Consider the following 16,617-nt stretch of genomic DNA (forward strand, 5'->3'; position numbering starts at 1 on the left):
GAGGGCTTCCGGGGGGGGGGGGGGGGGGGAAGGAGCGAGGGGGCGGGGCTTGCGCGGTGGGCGGGGCTTGCGTGAGGGGCTGGGGGGGGCCGGAGGCTGAGGGAGGCTGAGGGAGGCTGAGGCAGGCTGAGGCAGGCTGAGGCGGGGGGGGGGGCAGCGGCTGTTGGCGGCCTCTGTGAGGAAATTAAATTATTTAGAGGGGGTTGTGGCGTTCCTGCGTTAGGACGGAGGTTGTTTCAGGGGAGGTGAGGCTGCAGAGTGAGGCACGTGGTGCTCAGAGTGTTTTTTTCTGTTGTAGGGTTCAGCCGTTGGATTCAGAGCCGTCGCCTGTCGTTTTATTTTTGCTGATTTGGTGTAATTTTAGGAAGGTAGTTGGGTTTCCTTCTTCCCAGTTGATACTTACACAATTAACGTATAGCCTATATAACATGTATACGTATATATATATACACATAACAGGTATATGTATGTATGCATAGCGTATTTATCAGGTGAGGATTACCACAGGATTTGACAAGGGTTGTCTCTAACCGTGCCTTTCCCTCAGCCCCTCAGTAATCGTGTGGCATCGCCAGCTGCTTGTCCGTTAAAAAACACCAAACAGGTAAAACGTGACGCATTGAGTAGTCCGGCCAGATCAATATTTTCTATGGTTGTGTGCTAAATCAGGTATCCCTCCCTGGAGAAACATGCATATTTTATAACTCTGTTTTAGGGCACGCTGGCAGCGTTTGCAACCACTTAAACTTTGCTCGTTTGGGTTTTGAAGGGCCTTAAACCTTGCAGGCTTCAGCTGCCGTCGGGGCTTTCATCTCTGGTGCTTCAATGCGTTTTCCATCAAGCTGCTTCTGGCATTCCTGTGCTTGCAGCTCCGCATGACTTTGTTTATGATTTCAAAGCCTAGCTGAAGTGGTCGTGAATATAATAGATAGCAAAGTGGTTTTTTTCTCTGTAGTTTTCCTGTGTTTTGCCTGATTTGTCTATACGTGAGGTCTTTAGAACCATTTCCTAATGTTTATGCAAGAGACTGGCACTGTGGGGCCGCGTCTCAATTGGTTTTCAGATGCCGTCTAAATAACAGGGATAAATAATACAAGTAAGGGTTGAAATTTGTCTTTTTTTTTTTTTTTTATAGCTACAATAGTTCTTTGCTTTTCAGCGCTGAGCTCTCCACCGTGCTTTCTTACTATGTCAGAACCAAATCTAGTCACTGCCTGACTTTTTCTCCCTCTTTAAAGTAAATTTCTGCAAAATAACCCCCCTCGCATAGCATTTCTTTTAATGGCTTCTGTGAGTGAAGCGTTGTGTTGTGTGAGTGAGGCATACTTTAGATGTTTTTGTAAAGTGCTCTGCAAATTAATGGTATTCGTATTAATGAGTGTTATGGTAGGATCAATGAAAACACAGCCAATATCATGTGGCGAAGGTAAAATTTCACAGAGCACGTCCTAGCAAAGTTCTAAGTCTCTCTCGCCTTTAACAGCCTTGCAGTATTTTACGAATTTGTGCACGAGAGATCTGTTCATTTACCATGAAGGATGATAATTCAGGTTGATTTTGGACACAGAAGTAAATGTGTTGAGATGATTTTACTTTATTAGATGTTCGTTTAGGAAGAAATAAAACTCAAAGATAGGAACAATGGCTATATAAAATATTCAGAGTGGTTTCTGAAGAAAATTTATGAGGTTTCACGCCATAAATTTCTATCTTGAGTAGAATTCCAAGTAGATTCTGCAGATGAAGGAGTTTGCATGAAGTGTGAGGTCTGCTCTTAAAATCTAAAATGTGGAATATGGGAAAGGATGGGGAAAGGGTTCTTAGGTCTGCTGTGGATTAGCTGAGGGACACTTTGGAGCTGTCCGGACAGCCGTTGCTGAATATCTCTTCCAAAATACCCCACCAGAGGGAACTGCAGATGACTCCCTGCAATGCAGGCGTCTGGTTATTTTCAAATTTTAGGTTCTTTTTAACCTATAGGAAGGGAAATACTGCCAACTGTGGCAGTAGTTAGCAGACTGGATCTACCCAGTCCTCATCTACCACCACTACTTTGTAGCTTTGGGAAGTCATTTCCTCAATGCGTACTTCAGCTGTAGTTTTAAAAAAAAAAAAGATCAGAGTCACTTTGTACGAACCAAGGTGTAATTGTCAATGTTTAGTGATTCTAAAAACCTACAAAGATTAGAACTTAGAAAAATAATCACCCTTAGAATACTGAATTTTGTAGTTTCAATGTTTTCTAATATTCTCCTAAAAAACACTAACTTATTTTTGGTGTGATGATAATCGGTGGTATAATTGAAAACATAGATGAGGAGATCTTTCCAGTCTTTATCAGTTAAGAGGCTGAGCTGTTTTTTTCCATTGGTGAGAAACGGGAAGCATAACATTCAAGTAAAAGCCAGCTAGAGACAGGTGGCTTTCAGCAGCCTACCTGGCTGACTGTGCCAGATTTAGAGAGGAACTCCCAAAAGCAAATTCCAATAAAGAAAATAAATCCCTCTCCTAAATTCACAGTAGATAAAAGGTAATGAGTTTCTTTTATTAAAGGGGCTCTGGTTAGATAACATGTTAAAACTGATACAGACTAATATAACTCTCAATATAAATGAAAAAGAAAGCCTGGTGTTCTTAAGTATATGCGTTTTGTTTTCTGGGGAGATCTGATACCTGCCTAGCTGCTTCCATAATGACTAGAAATTGGCGGATGCTTAGCTGCGCACGCTTTGAAGAGGGATTTGAATTCCTAATAGCCTTTCTTTTAAAGCTGTACTGAATGTTCCAGTGTAGTGATTGAAAGAAACGTTCCATTGACTTTGTGATAAAGATTTTTTTAAAAATCTTTTCTGAGTTTGGTTAAATATGTTTATTGGCTCCCGAGGCCTTTTACACTTTAAGTAATTTTTTGTTTTGAACTTTTCAATCACTGCGCGCTTGAGACCAGTCTTCCAGTCAAAGGATCAACCTCTTTGGTCGATCCTTTGCATTATCTAAAACCTGTTTTGGTTTACAAGATTTATGTGCTCAGAATAAGAATTCTGCACATCTAGAGGTAAATGTATTCTTTGGTCCTCCTTACAAAATTAGGAGCCTGGTTCTCCCCTGTTGTATATTCACACTACTTACCTTGAGCCTATGTGCAACAGAATAGAAGACTAGTGCTTTGGTTTACGTATTTTTTGATAGACATTGTCCTGTCCAGCCTTAGTGGAGAAATAAACATTGCCAGTTCAGGTGAAAAATCTCAGCTGAAACTTCATGCCTGTTCTTGGAGCAATCTGTCACAAAGCAAGTGAGGTTTTGGTAGATCTAGCAATGTAAAGGTAGAAAGATTTGAGTGAAGTTCACATATCTTTCGTAAGTTTCTTTATGGCTACCTATTAAGTTCAGTAATAGTAAAATCTTTATTTCTAGGTAACTCAGAAGAGGAGCACCTAATAGCGTGTCAGGTTCTCTTCCTGGATAAAAATAACTTCAAAGCTGATTTGCAGTGACGAGAAATAATCAGTGAAGACGTACGACGTTCCCCAAAATACTGTATGTTCTCATAATGAAGATGTCTTTGCTACAGCAGATGTATAAGGACGTACTGGCAGGCATTCCATTAGCAAAGGAAAACTGTTATTATGCCTCTTTTCTTACTCTGTGTATTGAGCAGTCACCAGAAGGAGATGAATCGTGTGATCGAATGCATCTACCATTTACTGAGGGTGGTATTAGGAGCCATCAGGATGCTATGTCAGACACTGTTGGCCCTACAGCAGATGACGTATCGCATGACTTAGCAAACATGAACTTCTCATCCTGTCCACGAGAAGTGATGCTGCTTCAGTTAACCTTGATCAAAATGCTGGTTGATAAAGCAGAGTCCCAGGAAACTGAATTCAGTACAAGACAGAAGTACTGTGAAATCCTCGTCCTTCTTCTGAAGGAGCCAAAAATCAGTTCAAAATTGGTAAGCTTCTATAAACTTTTGAAAGATTTTTGCAAAAGGGGGGAAAAGGAATATTACTTAGATACTGTTTTTTGTTTGTTTTTTTTACATCTGCAGATTTGTCTGCTCAGTAGTTGTGATCAGCTATTATCTCACACGGCTTCAAAAAGTTTAGCATCTCTTGTGTATTTCCAGCTGAAGGAAGAGGTGAGTATCATATAACTTCTCACAGCTTAAAAAATAACTTTGTGAACACATCCCCTCAAGTTGTTCCATTTACTCTAGAGCTAACTGATTCCCGGAAGACACAAAAATCTGGAATTTCATGAAACTATTTTAGCATAAAATATGTCTCAGTCACAAGAAGTACTCTCTTTAAGCTTGCAATGCAGGTATTTCCAAAAAACAATAAACTACACTATCAATACGTTTACAGTTAGTTGAGGTTTGTTGTGTGATGCAGTAGGTTAAGATAAGTAATGACCTACTGAAAGTTAATCAAATACATTTTTGTATTTTCTTGTTTAATATTTCAATGATTTTTTTTTCCTACTGTGTATTTGATGAGTAAATATTATAGCCTCCATAGTATCATACCTGAACATATATTTCTCTCAGAAACCCATCTGTAGTATCTTGCAGAGTTCACTGAGACTGGGAATTATGAATTCAGATATGGTCTGTCTACAGTATTATCTGATTTGGGGCGGGTTACATAACATTGAGGTTTGGTTTTCCCTTTCATGAAAATAGAGCTAATTGCTATTGCATGCGTGACTTCATATTTATAAATACAGGTCTACATACGTAAAAGGCACTAGATGGATGTATTGTTTTTACCTGTGATTTTTCTACGTCTTAGTTTGCGTCTTATTAATTACATTTAATTACAATTTTGAATCATTGTATAATGTTTTAATTTAATTTGTATAGTAACTGTAGAGCATACAAGCTTTTTTATCTCGTTTCCACAGAACGCGTTGAATGTCACCTGGCTCACCCATAGTTTGAAGACTCTCTTGGAATTCCCTATGTGTACCCAGGTAGCAGAATGTCTGTGGACTCTTACAGCTATTATCAAAGACATACTGAAAGATGAAACTGTACCCAAAGCAGGTACTGTAGCAATTTCATGATAGTATCAATACACGAGTGCCCACTAGGGGGAGGAATATTACTTGTAATCTCATCTGGAGCAGCTTGTCTGTACAACACCTATTTTTCTTTGCTGCAAAGAGGGGGAGAAAGTGCAATTAAAAATGTAGTGGTTTTAACATGCTTAAAAACTGAGAGTAGTTCCAATCACTTGTTTTCTGTTTATCTGATGAGTTAGCTGACTGTTATCCTGGAACACCAACTCTAACATTCTTCTTGTTGCTATAGGTATTTTGAAGAAGTTGTTGTCTCCTCTTGATGATGTACTTGAAGGATTTTATAATTCCATTCTGCTCCATCATTTTGACAGTCATCTCTATACTTCACCTTATTCTGAAGCTGCAAATAATTTGATAAGTTTTACAGATCTGCTTGAAGCACTTCTGGCTTCCAGAATTGAATTGGAGCTACCACTGAAATGCCAGAGAGTATTGTTTCTGAAAGTTTCTTATGTCCTGAACATCATTAGCTCATCAGCTCACTATTTCATCAAGAAGAAGTTCATTATGCTCCTTAAAAAATGTGTCCTTTGTAAACCTGGAGAAGATACTGTAAGTGGATCACGGGTCTTACAAAACCCATATTTCTATGAGGACATGCTTGCTCTGAGTAATGCTGTTCTGCAAGTTGTGAATTTGACTTGGCTTAATCAAATCCCACTCGGTGAAAAGGCCAGCTACTTTGGAAGTAGTGAAGCTCTGCCTGGAGATAACACCCAAAGTGGTTCTGACCAAACTGTTCTCAGAGCCATAAGTCTGGTTGTGCTTAAAACATTGGAGTTCAAGTTTCAGAACTCTGCTACGGAAGCTGAAGTCAAAGGTAACAATCTCTTGGTTTTGTTCATTAAGCAGCAGTAGTTTTAAAGCTTTTAAATATGAAGTCACAGCTCATTAAGGCTGTAAATAAATTCATCCGAATGAGTAGTGGTAGAAGGGAGGAAGGAAAAAAATATACAGAAAACCTGCCAGAACTGTCGCTGCATTCTGCCTAAGTTAGTTGTCTCCTTATGTTTTATCCTATCCTTAGCCCTGGAATATGGGTGGGTTGCAACAGCTGTATTTGGGCTTGAAAGCTTTTTCTGTTAAGAACGTACATTACTATTTGAAATAGTTGAGCCAGCTTGAGAACACCAGGCTCTTCTCCAGGTGGAAGAGAAGAGAGCCCATAGCGCTAGCATCTACTCTGTACGGGATGGAGAACTGAAAGGAAGGACAGGCAACTCTCTCCTGATTTCTAACATGGAGCTACACCTGCACTTACCTTGGTTGAAGCTACTGGCATTGCTGTCAGACGAGTAATGTAATGGGGCAGAAAACAGCGGTGGTAGCAAAAGTAAAAATAATGCAGCTGTAAAGTAGAAGATAGGGAAATTATGGGAGCTGGCAGCATGTGGTGGCGGTATTTTTCACTCTGACTTACAGGTCTAGTCCTTTGAATTAGTAGGTGCTAGGCATACTTTTCATACCTGCTCAGCTTGAGTGTGTTTGTTCCACTGAATAGATGAATTAGATTAGTAGAAGAGCAGATCAGTCTCTTGCGCTAGGGCTACGCCACAAGGCAGACAGTGGGATGGCGGAGGAATGCTGTGTAATTTGCGTTCCTGACAGGAGAGGACGCGGTGCTGCATCTCACCGGTGAGTAGTCGCTTTGTATGCTCTAAGGGAGTGGTGGGGTGAGACTTCTTGCCTGTGAGACGCTCTTGGAATCCAATCTTCCCACTCGCCTTTTTACCTCTCAGAGGCACATGGTGCACATCTTGTGATGCTAAGCTGTGCGAACGTGGATGTGCAAATCCTGTGATCAAAGAAGCTTGCTGTCCCTGGAGTACAGACTTCACAGCAAAAATGGACAGGTCGTTCTGAAACTGTTTTTAGCCAAATTCAAGTGAGAATGGGTGTTCCTTATTGTCAGTCAACTGTTGACGTGGCAAAATTCAAAACTATTTAGTCTATTTATAGAAGAATAAATTTTTTTACATCATTTTGCATTTATTGAGGCACTTTAACAGTTGGAGATATAAATGTTATTTTATTTTGTTTGCTACAGAGTGTAGAAATATAAAAAGTCCTAATACATCTGTGCAAAAGAGCTGCAGAATTTTGCAAGAGAGCTTCTGGCACTTTTTCCATATTTTTGGGAGATGTCATGTTTGTGATGCCACTTGTACTGTTAGGATTTTGAAGTATTTGCAGAGAATATCTTACTTAAAGTCCACCTCCAGAAAAAGTTCTGAGACTGTCTAAGAACAAGGGGATAGAATAAATGTAGGCTAAATCTGTTTTAGATGTCTCTGTGGATAATTCCGTCTCAAAGAAAAAAATGTTTCTTTTCCAGATTCATGCTACAAAAATGAGTTGTTTAATTAGATTCAAATACCACAGCTGTCATGAGGAATTTCAAGTTGAAAGGAACGGTGCTTCTATTTGAGCGATGTTAAATGAAGTGGTTAAAACAAGCACCAAAGTGCTTTAATATGCTAACTTCCCTTCCGGGAAGCTGGTTGATCCTATCTTTTTTTTTTTATTATTAATATGAATTACAGTGGCTTGACTTTAATTCATGTCAATTTTGAGAGTAATTTCCAGATAGCTTTGATTTATACGGAAGAATTTCAGTCTGAATAGTAACTATTAAAAACCAAGATAATTTGCTGTTCTTAATTTTTTTTCAAAGAGGAAAAGCAAATCTTAAAGTCAAATATTAAGGAAAAACATATAATGATGGTTTTGTAAGTAAAATTGATTCCCATGTTGCAGGAAATCTTCCAAGAGCAGTAATCACTGTTTACATAAATGATGCAACTGTGCTCTTCAAGCCATGCTGTACGTCCAGTAGCATTAGAGTTCTTACTTAAGGAATACCTTTGGGGTAAAGATGTGTTGCTTTTCTTTGGTTTTCTAAGTGTTGAATATGCTGCATTACATGAAAAACTGGTACCTAAGTTCAGACATAAGGAATCTTTTTATAGTTCGTTGTTAGCATTGAAGAGGTTTCTTCTCCTAAGGCAGAGGGAGTCTGTCTCAGTCATAGGAATAGAAAGGTATTTTTATGAGTAAGCTACTGCGCTAAAATGGCTTTAATTTCGAGGTGATTTTCCCATTCAGGAGTGCAGAAGGAAGGGAAAAATGAAGACTTGCAGGAAAAACACTGCTTACATTCGTTTAGAAAGTTCGGTGAATTTAGCGTAAAATCCTTGCTGGAAGTACCATCTCATGAATGTACCTTTATCCCAAGTCCATATGTACTTGAAAATGTGCCTCACCCATGAAGAATTTATTTTATAAAAAATTGTTTTGACTGTAGTGGTACTATAAGCGTATTGCTTTGCTTTATTGTAGAGATAATTTATTCTCATCAGCTGTAAATCACTGCAGCAAATTTCTACACGGTGGAACTTTCACGCAGTGTGGGTTTTAGTTTCAGCCCTATTAAAACATTAAAACTGCATTGTTTTTTGATGAGGGAAGAAAGTGCTCATACTGGATTGTTCCATCTGTGGAATTGACTTGATTACAATTCACCTTTCTTTAGTTTGTGGTATACTCCTGGAGCTGTACAGGTATATCAGAATTTTTGTAGGCTTTGTGATACATGCAAATCTGTGGAAGTGAATTCTGTTCATTAGTCTGCAAGCTCAGGTGTAAGAGGATTCACCTTGTTATATGCAAGAGTTTATAGGTCCCCTAGAAGGATGTTGTTTTATGAGTGAGTCATGTCCTTAAGTTTTATCTGACTTGCGCAGGGGGAATGAGGAAGAGTCTTGTACGTAATGAGTAAATTCATTTTCTGCAGGTTACTTATAGCTGTTAACATTGGCATCTGAACATTGGTGGTTTTAGATTAAAAGAATTTAAGGTTAGAAAAGTGCTTGTGGTTTTCTGAAAAATGTTTCTAGATGTATTTAGTACCATGAAGCAAGAACTAATCTATAAAATTTCATACTGTGTTAAATCAGTTGAGCTTAGAAATGGTAAATGCATTCAGTGTTTTGTACTGTTAATTTCAAAAAATATGTGTGTTGTTTAGTAACAGAGTAGATAAATATCATGTTTTTAATATTGTTTTCCAGAAGTCTTTCAGAGTTCCATGTCCCAACTGTTGACATTCTGGAGGAGTCATATGAAGTGTTCCCCACAATCCCACCCAGTTGTACATCACTGTGAATGGCTCTCCTTGGTTTTCATAGAGCAAGATGATGATATGTGGGAAGCTGCTAAAGCTTTATTACTCAGTTACTTAAAATTTGATAGGTTAGTATGTATTTTATTTATCAGAAATATGAATAATAATGATTTAATGTGGTTATTATAATACACATAACATTTCCATTGATTAGTTTTGTATAAAGGAGAAATATTTTTAATAGTAAACTCAGGACTATGTACCAATGTATGGTGTAAGAGCTGTTAACTTTTTGGATAATTTAATTAAGTGTCTTTTGGCTTGAAGTGAGGGAGTTGTGCAACTAATTCCTATTAAATACTTTAGCGCTTAGAACTGTAATTGAGAATAATTGACTTCACAATCTAAATAGTGGTTAGATGTAGATAAAAGGCAAGACTTTTCTTTCAACACTGAGTTTGTGAAGAACGTGATATTGTAATTAAGCTTCAAGAATTTGGGGACGTCTGGCAAGGTAGTGCTCTCATGTTTGGACCCATGTTAATTCTAGCTATTTGGTAAATGCTACAACTACTAATATCAGAAACATACTAATATCAGAAATGTTCTTTATAAATTTGTCCTGGACATTCACTACTTTATTGTTGTTAACTATGCGAGATATTATCCTAATTTATAAAATGTCTTTCAAGCTTCTAATGTGAAGATATTGGGAGTAGTATCATATATACATAGAGTTCTTTTTAGGCACTTAAATAAAAGCCCACCTTTTCCCAATGCAGGCTGTGTTCAGGTTTACAAAAATATTAAAATAAGAGTTCATGTATTAAAAGTAACCTTGTTTCTTCCAGAATGCATCCTAAGGAGAAGTACAGTTTAAGAAAGCCTTCTGAAAGTGCTTTGGCTTCCTAAACTGTCTGATCTCCCACCTGCCTGTGTTCATCCTCTAGTAGCAAAACTTTGTTTTTCCTAGTGTTTATTTCTTGACAAAATCTGAGTCTGCTGGGTTATTGGATTTCAAAGTATTACATACTGTAGATGGGAAAAAATTTCAGTCCTGTCTTGCGTAGAAAGCTCACTAACAAAACAAATTACCTTGTTGGGATTCCAGTAGGTGCTTTTCTGCTCATATTTTATTTTATTTTTTAGACAATTCCATTTATATAAAATGTTTACCTGGAAATCTATCACTATGAAACATTTTAATTGCAACAGGATCTAATGTATGTGCATTTAGTATCTGTGTCAGAGAACATAAAAAAAAAATCAAGAACACAATTTTCTGCACATACCTGTTCTTAACTGTAAACTTACATTGAATTTAATCCATTTCACAAACTACTTTTCAGGTTACGGCGTGATGCTGCTGATAACTTAAGCCAAAAAGAGGAGGAAAGCTGGAACTTCCTTACGCATGCAAGTGGCTATAATCCTCACTGTATATTTTTATTTTTTCTAGAAAAAATTGCATTTGATTCCACAGTGCTGCTAGATTTTTTGATTTCATCAGAAACTTGCTTTCTGGAGTACTTGGTAAGGTACTTAAAACTTCTTAGAGAAGACTGGCATCAGTTTGTAAATGTCTGTAACTATTTTGATACCAAGCATGGCACTTCTCAACCAGTCTCTTCTATCAAGCCTCCACATCAAGAAAAACAAAGCTGCATGAGCGATGTGAATTTGCAAAATGCTCCTTGTGAACCAGAACCACAGACTCTGATACCTTTGACTTCTTCTCACAACTGCTTAGTGTTTACCACAGAGCAAGGTGATAATGAAGTTGCAGAGTCTAACCAGTCTAAGTCATTGCTATGCAACGATAGTAAGTCTCCGCTGGGTTCTCTTCAAAGCCTTGTTAATTATGACAGCTCAGAAGATTCTGAATTAGAATCAGTTGGAAAAGAGTGTTTGGTAAACACAAAGCAGATGCCTTTAAATAATGAGCATGAGACAATGATAAGAGAAACTGTTTGCAGCTACACAGACGATAAACAGAATAAACTCAAGTCTCAAGTGTTGCCTCTGAAACAAAAGGGTTGTAATACCTCATCCAGTTTGGCTTGTATAGTGCCCTCAGATAACATCGTTCCCCTAAAAATAATGCTTTATAAATCAACCAAGTGTTTGGAAGAACTGCAAAACGCTATTTCTAGATTGCAGAGAAGAAATCTTTTCCCATATAATCCGTCTGCGTTGTTGAGACTCCTGAGTCACGTTGAGAAGATCAGTAAGAGCATAAACGCACCATAAGTCAAAGATCTGGTGATTTCTAACTAGTACACTAGAGAATGTTTCCATGAGATGAACGACTTCTAAAGCTCACGCCTTTTGCACCTGTCAGTGTATTTAAACTGAAACAGGATAAACATGTTTTTGGTTGACACCTTAAAAAATCTGCTCAGTGATGTGATCCATTCATTACCTTAGGGTCCCAGGCATATTCATGGTATGTATGTCTGTAGTGTATATAAAGATTAATTGCTAGCTATCCATAGTTTGATAATAAACGACTAATCTGAAAGCATATCAACAATATTTAAAGTATTGTCAATTATACTTAATGTCATTCTAATGATTCACAGACTCCGATGAAGTATTAATGCAACACTTAACTGCTTAGAGATTGAGATAAATAAAATATTGTAGCTGGGGACAATTTTAGAGTTTATACTGTGTGTTCTGAATCAGTGCTCTGCTCTAAATGGACATGCAGGGGTAATAGCACAATCCCAATAATCCATGCCTCTCTTTTCTTGGTTGAAGTGCTCAAGTAATGTCTAGGATTTACTGTTTGCCTGATCTAATCAGTAGCGTTACTATCTCACTAAAAGTTGCATTTAGTTTTTCTGAATATTTCATGGTATGTTGCCTATTTATGGAACATTTTAGTGGAGCATTACATTTAAAAATCAAACTTAGATAATGCAGAAGTTGCATTGTTGAAATTCCAAAAGAAATCCTTACTTCCATTACACATTTTATCTAAGTATAGAATATATTTACAAAGTAGAGAACTAGAAATTAAATATCTGCAATGCAGCAAGGTGGATGTTGAATGTAAACTTTTATAGTTGCATCTGTTATTAGCTCTAATTTGAATAACCTGAAAAGTAAGTGTCTAAGACTCTGCCTAGGGAAAGTTAGTTCAGAACAGGATCTCCAAACCAGTGTGTGCACTTAACAGGAAGCCACCTAATGTTGGTACACCTAACGTGCAGCTTGTAATGCTCTTATAAGGGTTAGGCAATGGGAAAATACCGATGACAGAAAGTACTATAAAATCTCAGACCTCATCAGAACTGAAAGAAACGGTTTTCCTCTTAGGATCTTCTCTTGAAGGTAAGTGCTCTATTGTGGTTGAGAACCAGGTAAGTTGTCTCTTCCCCTTAAAATAGCTGTTTAGTGTAAAATAATATAGATACTGAGTTAAAACAACCAGACTGGAACAGGGGACCCTGATTCCCCCAAATCTCTTTGGCCTTCTTCTAGATTAGAGTTGAGCTCTCAGCTAGTGAATCAACAAAGTGTTGGGAGGAGGAGAAGACTGGGTGAAGTTTATAGGATAACTTACCTGGAAATTACAGTGCTCTTCAGAGGTACTGAATGGTATGGGTTCTTAGACAAGAAGGTTTGAACCTTAGTCTTAGTCTTTTGGGATGACAGCTGTAATCCCTTGAAGTTATATAGGAAAGAATAAATGGTGTTGGTGTGTAGACACTGTAGACAGTGTTCTGTGCCTACGTTGTGCTTTGGTTTCTTTGTGCAAATGATTTTATGCATAGGACTGGATAAGAATATCAATGAGTAGGAAAAAATGTCCATTCATGCTTATAGTCACTTTAGTTAAAACTAACCTCTGAGTTGTTTGGGGCAGAGGAATGCTTAGTTTCTTTTTACTGTCTGAACTTGGTTATGCTCTAGATACCAAGTTGCTTATTTCTGTCAGGACTAAAAAGCCTCTGGGCATGTCCAAAGATGCAGCTCTAGACAGCTTGGGAACATTTCTGTTCAAACAAGGGAAGTGCCTTTGGCAAGAGAGTTGAGCAAGAGTTTCTCAAGATCACAATTTTAAATGTAGGTACTTTAGTTTCAGTGAAATCCTTTCCACTATCCCCTCTTCTTTTCTAATCTGGGCTTTGCTGACTAGTTGATTTTGCCTGAGTAACCTCATTGTTTCACTGAGCTACTTTGCAAGTTGGAAATATCTAAGTTACAACTGTATTTCTCACACACTGATAAGATAAACTGGGTGGGAAAGGTAGCATGGGGAGACACTTTCTGTTTTTCTATGTGCTCATTTTCACCATTTTTGTCAGTGATTACTATAACTTAAAAAAACTATTTTAAAGTAAAAGTTTAGCACAGAGGGTTGAATTTAGCAAGAAGTGTAGGATCTATAATTTTTGATTTTTGAATACAGCAGTGTTGGGTTGCAATAAAACTGCGTTTAATTCTTACAGGCATGAAGTTTATTGTGTGCCCAGTTGGTTATTACTGATGATCATTCCCACATGTTTTCCTTCTCAGAAAGCCATTGTTTTAATTCACAGAATGTTTTAATGGTACAATGGGTAAATCTGGTTTGTATCTGCCAACTAGCTACCTCAATGTTTTATACTTTTTACCTTGATATTTTACCATTAACGAACTGTAGGTCATGAGATGAAGTAAAACTGATGACGGTTAACTTTTTTTTTTTTGGTTATTCCACACAAAATGAGTGTGAACAGTGCAGGCAGTTGGTAGTTCTGTGGCTATTTGAGAAAGTCTAGTACAAAGACGATACCTTTATAAATGAGCTTGTATTTCAATCATTTGAGTATGTGGGGTTTGGTTTCGGTTTGGTTTCTTTTTTTTTTTTTCTTTGAGTCTTTACTATCTAAAGATTTTAGGCTAGAGCAAATTAACTCAGCTACAGAACCTATTACCAATGTTAAATTAGAACTTCTGAACTAGGTCAGTTATACTGTTATTAGGAGGATAAAATGCCTTACATTTGGCTGTTAATACCTAACAACTTTCTGCTATTATTGGACACAGAACAGATCAGATGACCCATCTGGAGATGGTTGTCTGTCTGAGGACTTAACCTGAGAAATGTCCACAGTCTCCATTTATGTTTTGAGTTTTCCTCCCACATCAATAGAATAAATTATGCTTTAATGAAGTAAACAGCACTAGCATTTGCTTACAGGATGTACTTTTTTTTTTTTTTTAAAGAATAGTCTTAAACTTGGATATTTGTGGATCTTGGTTGCAATCACAGCTAAATCCAGGTGGTTCCTTGCTTGTGGTTCTGTGGACTGGTTTTCCTCCAATATTTATGATTGCTGTACCCTCTAGTGTTAACACTTGTAATACATGCTTTAATCCTGCAATACAGGAACAAAAACCAACCTTGAGAATTTCTATATTTACAATACTCCTGTAAAGCTGGGAATAAGGAGCCATGGTTTTTCCCTAGTTTATCACTGCACGATAAAGTGTTTGTACTTCTTCCAGACTCAGTCTAGGATGGTGTCTGAAGCCAGTACCAGGTATTAATCATAGCTGGTTAGTATCAGGAAGAGTGAAAGTACTATGATCATTACAGTTTTTTGTTGTTGTTTTTACTGAAAGAATTGTCCAAATGAATTTGTAGATTCTCGTTGTGCTTCATACAAGTCTCAGGCTGCCTGGCTCACTCTGAAGTCCTGTTAGAAGCCAACTGTGTGTGTCAGTGGATCGTAAGCAGCCCTTTACTGTCACTAACTAGCTCAACAGCAGGCATGGACCTGGCCTTGTCTGGGTAACAGCTCAGGGATTTAAGCTTTTCCAAGTCATTGTCTTTTTAAATGCTGTGTAATGGACTTTATTGCTGATTACTGTTGGAAATGCTCTTCAGTAGACAAGCTGACTCTGTTTTACATACAGCAAGAAAGGAATATAAGGTTATATTCTGTGGTAGAAAGCTTTTGTGGACAGTTACAGTATCCTTAGTCATTCCTGGTTCCTGCTTGCCTGTGTGTGGCAAAACATATTTTTTGTCAGTCAGCAGTGGCCTTCCAGCTGGGAGACTTGAAAAAAAGTAGCATACACAACCTGAAAGGTGACTGTGCTGCTGAATACTGGCCTCCTTAAAAGGTGGAAGGGAAAATTTTGCATATCCCGAAACTGTGTCAGGAGTTTTGTCCAAGAATCTGCCTCATCTTATTCTGAGGCTAGAGAGAGTTGAAACCTGAAAGATTTTCTGTGGAGCTTCAAAGAGCTTCCAAATGTCCATGGCTACTTTGAAGGAAGTAATAACTGCATAGAAACCAGTGGGCACGATTATGAAGCTATTTTGCAGACTCGTCATCAAATGACAATCTGGTGCGCTTCGTTCAATATTCACAGTTAGGTAGAGACCAATTATGCAGAAAATGTAAAACTCTTAATGTTTTTTTTAAATCTCTTCAGGGAAGAATCTAGTACTTGGTCATCTTCAGCAGAACATTGGTCCCGTTAAAGGAGTGTTTCTTCACCTAAGCTAAAAACATCAGCCGGTATGATACCAGTGTTTTCTGTAATTCTCAGTCATGAGCAGATGCAGAGGAGGGATATCCTACTGACTGTGAGACATCAAAGGGATTGCCTTTCTTTTGCACCAAGCATATGCTTGTATTTTGTACTTGTTTTCTCTGTGGATAGATAAGGATTGATGCTCTAAGTCTTCTATTAATGTAATCAAACAACATTTGCAGTGTTGTCTTATGTGCAAGTGTTACAAATTGCTGAGGTTTATTTTCATACAGTCGTTAAACCAGTGCTTCCAGGTCCGTGGATCAACAAGGTTTCTCTATTTTAATCCTATATTATTTAGACTGTTGGAAATTAATTAAAAACTCTTCCCTGAATGAATTGGTTGGACTGATCCTTAAATCCATACTGTTACAGCCAGAGTATATTGTGTCTTCGTTTCTGGCATCTTAAGACAGTAATAGCACAAGTGAGTATTATTTGAGAAATTAGTAGTGCTCTATTTGGAGAGGAAAGTGTGTACTATAGAAGTCAAACCTTTGCTACAGTTCTTTTTGTTAAGATTTTGAGTAGCAGATGTAAGTTTTAACACACTTCTTACTATAAATGTAAGCAACTGAAGTTACATTTTTATATTTTTTCAAATGTTCTAGAGCATACTTAGTGAAAATACCGTATATAGATATGCGGTTAGATAAGAATTTGCATTGTTTCTGGATATAGAAGAGTGAATTTGACAAATAGGGGCAAAGTGATGTTAAATCGCTGAGAAAGGATAAAACAATCTCACCAAGGATTATTTGCAAGCAAAACAAACTACGATTTACATAAGGGAAATTGTCCAGACTGCAAGCAAATGCTTTGCTAAATCATACGTACAGCTCTGTGCCTCTGGATATGGGAGG

At 37.7% G+C, this 16,617-nt stretch overlaps 2 protein-coding genes across 6 annotated transcripts in view; both read left to right on the forward strand.

Annotated features, from left to right (window-relative positions):
• Positions 1–151: 151 nt before the first annotated feature.
• LINS1 (lines homolog 1) lies at positions 152–11,870 on the forward strand. 3 transcript variants are annotated; one of them, XM_083849741.1, is made up of 8 exons: positions 152–368; positions 3,418–3,958; positions 4,055–4,144; positions 4,912–5,053; positions 5,321–5,911; positions 6,700–6,726; positions 9,162–9,342; positions 10,564–11,870. In XM_083849741.1, the coding sequence occupies exons 2-8, from the start codon at positions 3,554–3,556 to the stop codon at positions 11,462–11,464; spliced, it is 2,337 nt and encodes a 778-aa protein (XP_083705867.1). In that variant the 5' UTR covers positions 152–368; positions 3,418–3,553; the 3' UTR covers positions 11,465–11,870. The 3 variants fall into 3 exon arrangements, with proteins under 3 accessions (XP_083705867.1, XP_083705868.1, XP_083705869.1); XM_083849742.1 differs by lacking the exon at positions 6,700–6,726; XM_083849743.1 differs by lacking the exons at positions 9,162–9,342; positions 10,564–11,870 and adding an exon at positions 6,831–9,141.
• Positions 11,494–16,617, forward strand: part of CERS3 (ceramide synthase 3) — a 54,790-nt gene continuing 49,666 nt past the window's right edge. Inside the window, exons 1-2 of one of the 3 annotated variants that reach the window (XM_083849749.1) lie at positions 14,850–14,940; positions 15,653–15,738. The gene's annotated coding sequence lies outside the window, so the exon portion shown is untranslated. Of the gene's footprint in view, positions 11,661–12,003; positions 12,554–14,849; positions 14,941–15,652; positions 15,739–16,617 lie in introns of those variants that run through there. The other 2 variants (XM_083849752.1, XM_083849750.1) reach the window with 2 other exon arrangements.

Source organism: Anser anser (genome assembly GCF_964211835.1).
Source record: "Anser anser genome assembly, chromosome: 10".
In the NCBI taxonomy this organism is placed as follows: domain Eukaryota; kingdom Metazoa; phylum Chordata; class Aves; order Anseriformes; family Anatidae; genus Anser; species Anser anser.

Bases quoted from the DNA above. Each gene is read 5' to 3' on its own strand.
- LINS1 (XM_083849741.1), top strand. From the start codon at position 3,554: ATGAAGATGTCTTTGCTACAGCAGATGTATAAGGACGTACTGGCAGGC. The intron at 5,054-5,320 runs GTACTGTAGCAA...TTGTTGCTATAG, and splicing joins TGAAACTGTACCCAAAGCAG to GTATTTTGAAGAAGTTGTTG. The intron at 6,727-9,161 runs GTGAGTAGTCGC...ATTGTTTTCCAG, and splicing joins CGCGGTGCTGCATCTCACCG to AAGTCTTTCAGAGTTCCATG.